This window comes from Triturus cristatus, chromosome 5_1 (assembly GCF_964204655.1).
Source record: "Triturus cristatus chromosome 5_1, aTriCri1.1, whole genome shotgun sequence".
NCBI classification, from domain to species: domain Eukaryota; kingdom Metazoa; phylum Chordata; class Amphibia; order Caudata; family Salamandridae; genus Triturus; species Triturus cristatus.
The window spans coordinates 215,441,132-215,453,917 of record NC_140587.1 but is presented as its reverse complement, the minus strand read 5'-3'; the positions used below and the strand labels follow the sequence as shown (position 1 = coordinate 215,453,917).

At 44.5% G+C, this 12,786-nt stretch overlaps 1 protein-coding gene across 18 annotated transcripts in view; it reads right to left on the bottom strand.

Moving 5' to 3' along the window:
• PTK2 (protein tyrosine kinase 2) overlaps window positions 1-12,786 on the bottom strand; it is a 799,547-nt gene that overhangs the window by 44,707 nt on the left and 742,054 nt on the right. For all 18 annotated transcript variants that reach the window (XM_085604846.1, XM_085604845.1, XM_085604850.1 and 15 more), the window contains one exon: window positions 8,446-8,601. In XM_085604846.1, the coding sequence (XP_085460972.1) occupies window positions 8,446-8,601 (156 nt within the window). The remainder of the gene's footprint in view (window positions 1-8,445; window positions 8,602-12,786) is intronic.

Genomic DNA, 12,786 nt, shown 5'->3' with positions numbered 1-12,786 from the left:
AATTAATTACTGGATTTGATCCACATGTAGCTGTTTCTCCTTATCTGCTTCCTGTGTCTCTTCCACAACCGATATGCAGCATTTCGCTTCTGTGATGCAGCCGTTGACATGCCTATTTTCTCATCTATGGAGGAGAGGCTGGGTTGGAGATTAAGCATTAATTGTCGGACCTCCATAGACTCCCACTCCTTGTCCATTGTGGAGGGTGGTTCTTCATTCTCTGCCTGTTTAGTTGTGTTATGCCTCTGTAACTGCATTCCAACATGTTTGATACCAAACTTGCCCAGGTTCGGCACAGCCACTATATAGTTAGCCATCGCTTAATGACACATGGCCACTATATGTATCAAAATGGCTGACCGCACAAAGCCTGGAGAATTGACTCCGGGGTTTGTAGGGGTGTCCTGCTCATGCAGGGGCGCCCTCACACTTATAACCCAGCACCCTGCCTTCAGGATTGGAAGGTCTGCCTTAGGAGTGACTTACAGGTTTTAAGTGTAGTGACCATAGACACAAGGAAACTTATATCTGTTGTAAGTGGTGCTAGCACCAGCTTAAAAAGGCTGCAATGTAGTCACAGGTTGAGTTGTCTCTCATGGGTGGCATAATACAAGCTGCAGCACATGGAAGACCCCTGGTGTACCTATGCCCTGGTACCTTAGAATCATATACTAGGGGCTTACTAGGGTACATCAGTAGCCAGTTGTGGAGTTACCAAAGTACTTACCATGTCAAATTTAGGGAGGAAGCACAGTGGCTCTGGTCCTGATTAGCAGGATCCCAGCCAGACTAATAAAAAAAAAAAAAAAAAAAAAAAAAACATATCTACACCAGCAAAAAGTGGGGGTAACCATGAAAGTAGATCCTACTTTCCTACAGGGTCATAGTGATGTCAATCGGCATCCGGTAGGTCATTCACCTCCGTAGTCCCCTGCAAGGCCCACAAAGCTGTTCATCTTCGAACAGTGACCAGCGGCACTTTGCCACTAACAGCTTGTAGTCATCAGGATCCCCACAAGGGTAAGCAGTCACCTGCTGTGGCTCAGTGAGGATTTTTGTTCCTTTATTAGATTATTCACAGCCGAGTAACATGGCATATTGAATGTTAAGATCAGGTAGTCTCTTTTTTGCAGGCAGAAACGTGCAGCAATTTGGCTATAATGGGGCAGGCAGGTGTGCTCAGACGAGGTCGGGAGCCAAAGATCTATGTGCCATTTCAATGAGGAACATCTTGGATAAATAATGAATGATGCTGCGCCAAACCGTTATGTTAAAGGACTCGACAAAGGTTTCTATCTTACCGGTGTTTAGCGACTCAGCCACTCCTAATATGTGCAGGTTGTTGCGTCTTTTTCAGTTTCAATTAATTACTGGATTTGATCCACATGTAGCTGTTTCTCCTTATCTGCTTCCTGTGTCTCTTCCACAACCGATATGCAGCAGGAGAAGTGTAGCTCACTGGTTAGAGGAGGCATACCCTGAAGCAGAGATCAGACCCGGGACCTGGGTTCGATTCCCGACGCGGCAGGGTCCAGAGCCCAATCGTCCACGGACTCGATAATTCTCGCTTCGGTGCCCACTCTAAGCACGAGTTCACACTATGCAGCTCTGGGCAACAAGCCTGCTTAATCTCCACAACGGCCCCCCGCGGCGGGATGCCTGGCTTTCACCTTGGGGATGCCCAGTACGGGTTATCTTACAGGGAAAAACCAGGACGGGTTCCCAATGCAAGCGCCAAGATGCCCGTAGGGTGATAGCTGCGCTCTATAAGTACATCAATCAATCAATCAATCAATCATTGTCTGGAGTTAAGAGATTTTCCCCCCATAATGCTTTGTAGAGCCATCGTAGTGTCGTTCAGCGTTATGTTGAGTAGTGCAGTCACAGCGCCTGCTTGCTCTCACTGCGACCGTAGTGCTAGGCCCTACTCTCTTCGGATGCTCTGGGCCCTCCTCACACATGGTGCAACCTCAGACTCTCTTGCTTCAAGCAGTCAGCCTCAACCATCCACACAGGTGAACCAGACAGTCTGCTATTGCGCCTTCCTCTTGTGTGCCCCACACTTCACCAAACCTGGTGGGGTTTGGCTAGCTGGCAGCTCGAGGCCCAGTCGCCCTCCTTATTTGAGATCTGTCAGCCTCTTGCACAGCCAGGTATGCATTCAGTGTCGTCAACCTCAGTCTCGCCCGACCTCAATCTGCTCCTGTAGGTCTTTGGCCCGCACGGCATTGCCAACCCCCCCCCCCGATGACTCCCTGCCCATCACTGTCCCTGGCGCAGCTCTCGGGCAGTATTCACTCTGCAGCCACCATTTTGTTGATTCCCCCTTGGGCGCAGGCTCCACTGTTGGATAGGAGCTGCGGCAAGGTTCATCTCTGCAACCAAGGAGGCTTATGGTGGCCCCTGGTCTTAAGGCACCATCAGGATTACAGACCCTCTGCAACTGATATCTGCAAGCGGAGGCCCCGATTGCCGGAGCTCCCAGGTCATGCGGCCATCTTTACTCCAAGCAGGCCATGCCCCCTCAAGATGAACAAGTTACTTACCTTTGGTAGCACTCTTTCTGGTGGATACTCTAACTGCAGATTCCTCACCTTTAGAACATGCCAGACTGCATCTGCATAATTTTAACAGCATTGCTCCTGCCAGGTAGGTGGTGTTTTGATGCTCTGTGTTGATTTTGTACAATCCTGAAGTGACTATGGAGCTGTAAATAAGTGCCACCCCTGCAGATCAACATCAGTTTCTTTCTTGACTTTGTCTGCTTCCTCGGTAGTGGAACTCCACAATAATCAGATGTACGAGTGTGCACATCTCTAGTTTTGGATCTTTGTAGATGGAAACAAGAGACTAATCCACAGAACAGGGAGGCAGAGGGGAATCTGTGGTGAGACAGAGTATCCACCAGAAAGAGCGTTATTACTTTTAATGGATACTTCTAACTGCATATTCCTCATCTTTAGATACTAAAGCAGTACGTTCCAAGGTGTTTGGGGGAGGGGGTCTGAAAGTGGGTGTGGTGTGTCTGTGGAAAGGCTCAGATCATTAGGTTAGGCAGAATTCCCTACCTGCAGACCTGGCTGCCAAGCAAAAGTGCTTTGTGAATGTATGTACTGACGCCCACATTGCGGCTTGACAGATATCGAAGCATTCTGGTTGCCAAGGAAGTGGTAGCATCCTTGGCTTTGGTGGAATGGGCGCTTAATCCTTCTGGAGGCTGCTTCTTGGCCAGCAGATTTTAATGCAGAGGACTATCCACATTGACAATGTCCTTTTCTGCACTTACTATCCACATTGACAAAGTTTTTTTCTGCACTGCCTTCTCCCCCGCCCCGGAGACCCCCTACCAATGGTTTTTAGTGCATTCTATGTAGAAACTCAAAGGTCTTTTGGGGTCTAGCTGATGGAGTGTCTCCTCCTCTTTGGAGGGGTGCAGCAGAGCAACAAAAGTTGGGTGAGTGATCGATTGTCCAACATGGAAGGCAGTCACGACTTTTGCAAAAAAGGCCGCCCTGGTCACCAATACCACTTTAACTGGAAAAAGGGTGTTGAAAGGCAGCTGCACTGAGAGAGCTTGAACTTAAATCATGCAACAAGCTAAGGTTCCGGAGACCAATTACACAGCCTCCAGAGTGCTTAATTTGAAGCAGTGGTTTCCGGTGTTCGGCACCGTCATTTAATTGTCAACATCGAGACATATGACAGCCAGCCACATGGTGGGGCGGTTTATCCAATTTTGTGATGAACACAACAATAGTATAATAATTCTGAACACATTAAAAATGACTAAAACCTGCCACCCAAAGCAACAAAAATCGCTTGGGTGGTAGGCACTAGCCATTTTTAATGTATAAAAAGTCTGAATTGTCACTAGTAGCGCAATGTGTGGTGCAAGATGCTGTGGTATCCTGATCAGGGCCCTGACACTTATTTATTTACAAACTAAGTACTACGTAGCTGACAGCTGTGCATTGGTTCGAAGGAAGTGCATATGAGGAATCTGAGAACCAAATTTAGATCCCACCGAGGCCTTACAAAAGGTTTCGGAGGAAACATACAAGTCAAACCTTTTACACACCTCATCACAACAGGTTATTTTGAAATGGACGGCTGGTCTGACAAACATAAAAAGACCAAACGTGCCAGCAAATAATCTTTAATAGTACCCACTGCAAGCCATTGCAGGGCCCCAGATAAAACCAACAAAACATCCAACAGTTTGGCCTGTAATGGTTCTGTATTGACAGTGCCACACCAGGCTACACAATTGTCTCAGTGCCTAGTGTAGTCAGACTTTGTAGATGGAAAGGTTTGGCATTGAAACACTTAAAAACGAATTGTAAGAGAAAAGTCTTCAAAGCTTTCTTAATGAAACGTTATATGTATTGTCTTGAATAAATTGAAGATGAAAAATCGTCAGTCCAGCCAACAAGTATTTTGTCCCATCAAACTTTCTCAAAGCTGCAACTGAATGAAATACAATCCTAGTTACATTGAATAGAAGTAATGTCCCTGAACTTAAGTGATTTGCAAAGTGATAGCGAACTCCATACATCCCCTTAACTGTGATCTATGTACAGTAACTTTTAAACTCTATCGGAGCTGTTTTAATAGAAATTCCAACCGTAATGGCATCCTTCACTTCTGAAAAATCATCATCTGACCCTCGCCAATATCTCCAACTATACCACACTGGTTTAAAAACTGCTCACTTTTCAATTCTTTTGCCATATTTTTATTTAGATTTTTTGCGAAAAACCAAAACCAAAAGAAACCATAACAAAATCGGTCACAGTCTAGCAGCAACATACATATACAGACCATGCATCATACAATCCCACATCGTAACCCCTTAGGGCGTCTTGAACCCTCAAGTCCCAGCCAATTACATTTCTCCGTTGTAACGTCCCATTTTCCGTCCCCTTCTGAAATGCTCAAAAACAAGAGAGTCGAGACTTATATATATAATTAAAAGAGGGACGTCCGAACGGTCCGCTAACCTTCACCCAGCCCCCCATCTAGACCATAATATGCCCTCCATTTGCCCCATAACTTGCGGAATTTCCTCGGGCACCCTCTTGCCTTATAGGTGACCCTTTCTGCCGCCATGTACATATCCATTCCTGCCTTCCACTCTTGGAGCTGGGGCACTATTGTGCCCCCCCCCCCCCCCCCCCCAGTGCGCGCTACATCCCGTTTTGCCACCGCCACCTGGAATAGTTGACAAGCAGGATGTCAAGAGCCCAAGAAGTCTCAAACCAGCTCTCACTGCGAATCATAACCATAATGTCCTAGACTCATAGTAACGGATGGAACATCTGAAACTGCAAATTATACCGGACGACTCTGATGAAGGGGAACCTCTGCAAAAGAGTCAGGTGTGACTTTGGCATGTTGGTCTATGGCCGACTGTGGCAAGCCCTCCTCCAGCAGCCAGTTGTTGAAGTAAGGTAAAACAGAATCCCCAAACTCCGACATTAATTTTGTGAACATTCGAGGGGTACTAGTAAGGGGGAAGGGCAGCACGACAAACTGAAAATGGCTCTGACGTACCTGGATAAACAAGTAGTGTCTGTGACTGCAGGACTGGTACATGAAAGTAACCACCAGCCAGTCACCTGGCTCAAAGGCTGACAGAACTTGGTCCAACATGAGAATCTTGAACTTTGTCCTTACGAATGAAGGTGTTCCAAGGGTGGGGATCGAAAACAGGACTATGGCCTCTGTCCTTCTTCGGCATGTGGAAATAACAGTAGTAAATGTAAATCCCAATTTCTGGGGCCGGAATCCTCTGTGGCCCATTTGGACAAAAGAGCCTGCTCCTCTTAATGCAAGATGGACAGGTGTTTCTCTGATAGCCGTTCTGTTGTGGGTGGCAGATGCACGGGATCAAAAAGGAATGGAAGGGCATAGCCTCATTAAAAGACCTGAACAGCCACCTGCCGGATGTTATGTTTTATCAACCCTGAAGGAAATGTCTGATCCCGTCTCCCACAGGGTGGTCGTGTGTCACGAAGTGCAAACTAAAGTGGCCTGGAAGCTAATGGCGCAGGGGAGGGGGGAATGCTAAGTTTGTTGCCCCCTAAGGCCTTGGCGTTCCCAGTACGTCAAACCTCTGGAGTAGCCTCAATAGGGACAAAACCGATGCACTGCTGCACAGGGGTAGTAAGCCCTAAAGAACGCGTCATGACCTGGCTTTTCATGATGTGCCCATGAGCATAATAGGCCTTCTTGCTAAAGATCCACAAAACAGCATATCCATCAAGGAGGCTTGCACGTTTGGCACGGATCTGTGGCCACCGTCAAACTGCCTGTTCACCTACGGGCAGGAACAAAGTTTAAACCAGGGTATTTGTTGAGGCTTTATTAAATGCAGTAAAGGTTCATAGAAAATGTGTTCAGGTTGCAAAACTTCTGTCAACACATTAGTTTTGACTTCCATAGTTGGCAGCTGTAAGTCTAATACCTCTGCTGCTCGTCTCATTACAGCAAAGGAGACACTCTCTTCTGCTGATGGCCCTGGGGAGAATACAAATCAGTGTCCGGGGAAGAGTCCAATCCGCTAACTTTCAGCAAGTTCGTGAACACATATTCATACTCACCGTGCTGGGAAAACAATCCCCACCATCTGTGTTGTCATTTCAAAAGATCAGAGTCAGAACTCAAAGGTTGCTGGAGCGCGGAAGTGCAGTTCTGAGACAAAGGCATGCTTTTATCTTCAGATGCCTCAAAGTTTTCTGCATTCAGGTAATGCAATTCCAACTAATGCAGATACAGAAGATCTCATCTTTTAATATCTGTCTTTATCTGAAGCCAACTATGTTGTAAGTGATAGAAATGATGAAGTGACAAAGTTGTCAGTGCAACACAGTACCAATATCTGAAAGAACATGGAGAACAATGATTTTATCTGTGAGTTCTACGCAGAGATGTGCCGTGGAAACACTAAAGATATGTATTTACATTTGTAGTTACAAAGGATTACAGTTTTCAACATTTATTTAAGGAAAAAAAATAGTTTAAGTAACCTGTTACGAAGAACAAGAGACCATAAGTATAACTTCCCAAAACAACAAGGCTATAGACAGGGAGAAGATTTAGCTTAGAATTTCAAATTACTTTACCATTATTAATTAGTATAAGAAAGCAAACCTGCTTTGCAGCAGAATCTTTCAAAGAAATAGTTACTGTTTCAAATGAGGTGCCAGAAACACTAGTGAATTAAGTCTTGGCTCCATGTTTCGTGCACAAGTTAGGGAATATATTTCGCCACCTAGGAATCTGAGCACCACAGATTGGAATTTTATTATTATATTGCACCAAAATAAAATACACTTGACATCCTTGCCCTGTGGGTAAAGGACTATCTTGGTTTCATGACAAATAAGAGAGCAGGCACAGAAAGACATCTGGTGCCATATGGACAGAATTTAGAGATTACCCACGCCACATTGCAATTCCCAATGTACAAAAACATACCAGTGTTAAATAATGATCCTATGGGTCGCAAATCGGTGTATGATATGAATATTAATGAGGTATGTAGCAATTTGAGACCCATTAGGAAATGCAGCCATCAAAGGAATGCTGGCCCGTAGACCATCATGACTGTGATTGCTTTTTAATAAAGCAATCGTTTTTATTTTATTAAATGCAGCCTGTTTTCCTTAACCCCTTCGCCGCGGCAGGAATTCCGCCGCGGCGCTGGGGGGGATTTGGAGGCAGCGCGGTGGCGCTGTGCTTGTGACGGAACCGCTCCGTCACGAGCCACTGTTGAGCTGTGCTCATGACGGAGTGGTTCCGTCACGTCTCCGCCCACTGCGCTAATCGCCCGCACAGGCGGGGAATTAGCGCCGCGTGGGCGGAGCGGCGGCCAACGGCCGCAGCATGACGGAACCGCACCGTCATGAGCACAGCGCAACCGTGGCTCATGACGGAGTGGTTCCGTCATGAGCAGGGAAGGGGTTAAAGGACAACTGGATGCGTTTAAAAAAATAAAATTAAACTTGGTTTCATTTATTAAGAGTAGGCAGTGGTTCACTAGACCACTACCTGCTCTTACAAAAATATTTTTTCAACATTCACAACATTTGCGAATGGTTACAACCATTTTTGAGGTGCAGTAAAAAAAAATGTTTTGCAACCATAATTCGGTTGATAAACATTCATACATAGAACTGCAATTAAATTTTTGGAAGGAACGTCCTGAACCCACGCCTTCCAAATACTGATTCATTAAACACAGATTCTGATTCGGTAACATATTACTGAATCACACTTTGTAATCTATACATTTGAAAAAGAATGTCTGTGGTTATAAAAGGCTCAATTCTGCGAATCATGCAGTTTTCAAACATTACAATGTATGTACCCTATCAGAAGATCAGCTCCATTGCTGTGAAACCAACCAAAAAGATTGTGAAAAACACTACACCATCTCCTTACCTTCACCATTGGTACGTACTCCTCTGGAGGGGCTGGTTGAATCCTACTTGACATTTCAATCACAGCTTTTACCAGCCCCGTCACGTTCTCATACACTTTGTCATTGGTCCGATCCAGGTTTGCAGTAGGTGGAGGGCTAATTTCTTGTGGCTGAATCTAAAAGAACAAATAAGACATGATGATTTAGTACAAATCTCTCTTTACAGCAGATATTCCCATGCAGCATAACATTTTATTGTACAACAAAGTAAGAAACAGAATACAGCAGAAAGGGGAACATCTTGTCGAAATTGAATGACACCTTGCAGGAATATCTTAGCACTTGTGGTTTATTTATAAGAAATATAATAATTCATTTCTTCAGGGAAGTAGAAAATGTTAAATCAATCCTAATTTTCTTAATAGACATGCCCTGGATTTGGTAAAATGTAAGCTTCTATTGTTTACCAATATGTAAAGGTTTATAGAGCAGATATGGAGTACAAAATGGCACAAGGCCACTGACTCTGCTAGGACAAACAAACCAAATACACAATGAATTTATCATTCTGGGTCAAAGTTTATGATCAATTGTAATCCAACACAAGCCATCATCAAAACTGTCCAAAAAGAAACCATATTTTAGACCAACATTGAAAGTAATTCAATTGAATAAATTTAAAGAAGAAAAACAAATTACACACTGCTTAGTTTACTATTAAATTAATACAAATAGGATCTAGGCAAAAAAATATTTGCCCTAGGATGATTTAACACCTGAATTATTGCAAGCCTGAGCTGTATCATCTATTTATGACCTTAGAAAATCATGAGATAACTTGTGGTTTGTATTATGAATCTTGTAAAGAGAAAACCCAACATCTGATGAAGAAGTACAACAGACAAAGCTTTAAAAGCTTGGTACTATCTAAACAAATTGCAAACATTAAGCAAAATGACAAATACAAGATGGATCAAGAGTTTCAAAGTACATTTTCAGGCAATGCATTTTTATTAGCACACAAAGCTTAAGGCCCAACGTAGGGTCCTTTGGAAGGGCCAAATTTAATCTAAATAGTGTTGCTCCTCCTGAGGTTTGAAGATTTGAGTTACCAAGAGTACAGTACCATTGCTACGACATTTTAACATTATCACCAACAGATTGCTAAAACACATTACACGTGCTGCCTGGAAAATGCGCTATCAGCAGTAAAGCATGTTTAAAATGAAAAGTTTGAACCTCCTGTATCCAAGTCTGGTTTTGCATCAATAAGACATGATCCTTTCAGACCCAATCTCATCGAGATAACAAATGCTTGCTTAAGAAATAGGTCTAAAAGACAATGGTGACATCCTTGCTAAAGGACTTTTATGTTTCAAGGTGCAGCTTCTGCACCCTACATTATGTCATAGTTTCACATCTAAAAGGAGTGTTTATGATGTTGATCTATAGACCATCTTAATAACACACCTTTTGTGCTCATCAAATAACTAACTTGTCAGTTGTGTATCTAAAATATTCACTGTTTGTCAGCATCTTGCTAAATATTTAATCTTACATTTCTAGATTGTTAGATTTTCATGGTCTATATTTCTCTATGCTTACTACTTTGCCCTGAAGTGTCACATTTTTAAATGTGAAAAAATTTAGCTGTGTTTTAGATCCTGTAAAACAGAGGTGGAGTTTGGCCACAACAAACAGTATTCTAACCAATCGAATTTTGCAGTAAGATTGAGTCATTGCATTTTTGATTTGTTGCAGTATTTAATTTTCCACTGTAAGGGAACTGCAACAAATGTGATCATATTGCTCAGTTTAGACCATAGCAAATGCTATGGTAACTAACTATCTACGGATACATAGAAACATGCTCCACTTAAATACTGGGTATTGAGTCGTGAGGCTTTATAGATCCTACATGAACTTATTGCAGACAATGCAGACATTTTGCAATGTGAGTTCCATTCAATGGGGATCTGTTGAAGGAATTAAAAGTCTTCACTATTAACCAAGTCCACCTTTTACCATAGGTGCCTCTTCTGTGGGGTTGTGGCTCTAATGCCTCGGATCCACTGGCATTCATGACCGTCACCAGACGAAACACTGTCCTAACCTGTGCTGTACATCTCATCTTTAGCCAGACAGATAGGATGATATAACATCTCCCTTAATATATTTGCAACAGCTAATATCAGGCAGTGGGTGACTTTCAAAACCATATTCCTAGCAAACAGACACACACACCTTCTTCCTCCCACCCCTCATATCCCACTAAAATACTGTAGTCGGGGAAGCTAATTTATCATAACCGATGCTTCAACCAGGAGAGGGGACCACATAATGGAAATAATGTGTAGATGTACTCTACATATCTCAAAGTAGATTTCATGAACTTCAGGTAAGAGCTGAAAATATGCTCAATCTGTCAAGTGTATGATCAGGGCTCCAACTAACTGGCCATTGCACAATGTTATTGTCTTGGAAGCCTAGTCCACTCCCCCATCTGAAAGTGCACTTAAAATTAGCTGCAGGGAAGTACACTTGCCAGACAAAGGCAACAAATGGAAAAAAGATACATACGGTATTAATTTACGAAATATATGCAGGATTCTAAAATGCACCAAAATTCATCACTTTTCTTGGGGAGGTAGTGTGGGCAGTTAAAGTATGACACCTTTACATCTCCGAGGGAAATGTAATTACACCAAACATCCTCTACTAATTCACAAGTACATAAATCTGCAGGTGAATGTCAATTGCATCGAATGGAAGGCCGTATATTTCAGCTGACCCTGTAATGCACACAATTATTTTAGACTGCTGGTTCAGCCACATTTCCTATTTGTTCACCAATATTGATCTGGCTCATTTGAACACTACTCTCCTTTTCAGGACTTTGGGACGGAACACTCTTCTGCATCTCTGCTGTCTATTTAAGGAACCAAAGCTGATGCCAACTTGGTTGGCTTTGTATGGTTACAACTACAGTGGTCGAGTGTCTCTGTTCATAAATGGCATCTTCATATAACTTACCACAGATGACTCCTGGATATGAAAGAGAGGACTCAAATTAAATTATGACAGAATCACGGTGGCCTGCTAGACAATAAGGATGTTTTAGCTTGAGGTGTGGTCGATGGCCAAGCACTTGTCTTTAACCCATTACTCCACCACTGACTTATTGTCAGTGAAACTGCTCTCCCACCATTGCAGCTCCACCATCAAATGAGGCCCTCCTGAGCCCCAGCACTCTCGAGTGTTGGTGTTCGAGGCCCTCCTCCACCTGCAGGCTATACCTGCGCCTCAATCCTGGTGGTCCAGTGGAACTCTCAATCTTTCTCTTGCTCCGTTTTTCTGCTTGCTTTTTCCTTTCACCTCTTTCCTTTCACCTTCGTTTTCACCCTTTTGCTGTCACTCTCTTTTTATCACTTTCCATCCTGCTTTTCACGTTTACTCCGTTTTCACTCTACTCTTTATTCTGTGCACCTCTCTACTGTTTTTTCCCCACCGCTGCTGCCCCCACGGCCTCTCGCCCCCAGCGTGACCAGCCCAAGCCAGTTTCCCCTCCCCTGCCTCCCAGCTGTCCAGCCCTCCCCGACCCCTACTTTATGGCAAGCCCGTCAGCGCCTGTCCGCGACCCGAACGCGACCAGCACCAGGAACCCTGGACCACCAAACCGCCACAACCCAGTGGCACTCTACGCACTCAACTCAGGTCACAACAACTGCAAGCTAGCATCACCAGCCGACACTAACGGACCCTTCAGCTGTCACCGCTGCTGCCACTTCTGCAGTATCGCCATGCCCACGGGTCCAGCACAACCCGTCCGCAACAACGTGACCGCACCAAAGACCCTGCAATGCATCCTCCTCAACGTCCGATCCCTCGACAAACATGCCACCGAAATCTGAGACCTCTTGACAGCACCACCCCAGACGTTGCATTCTTCACTGAAACCTGGACCAACACCACCTTGGGACCTGACATCGCTATTCCCCAAGGATACAAGATCTCCCGCATGGACTACCCTACCCGCCCTAGTAGTGGGTTGGGGGGGAGGGTTTGCCATCGGCCAAAAATCCACCCTCCGACTGAGCACACTTTACAACGTGTCCACAGACCTGATGGAACACCTACACTTCAAAATACAGGCCAGCCCTATCACCACCCTATCGGGAACCCTCATCTACCAACTCGCGGACAATTCACCAAATCCATCATGGACAGCATCACCCCGCAGATCATTGCATCCACCAACTACACCTTGCTGGGAGACCTCAACTTCCACCTCGACAACCAACAAGACCCCAACACCACATCCCTCCTGGACAACCTCCACAACATAGGACTCCACCAGATCA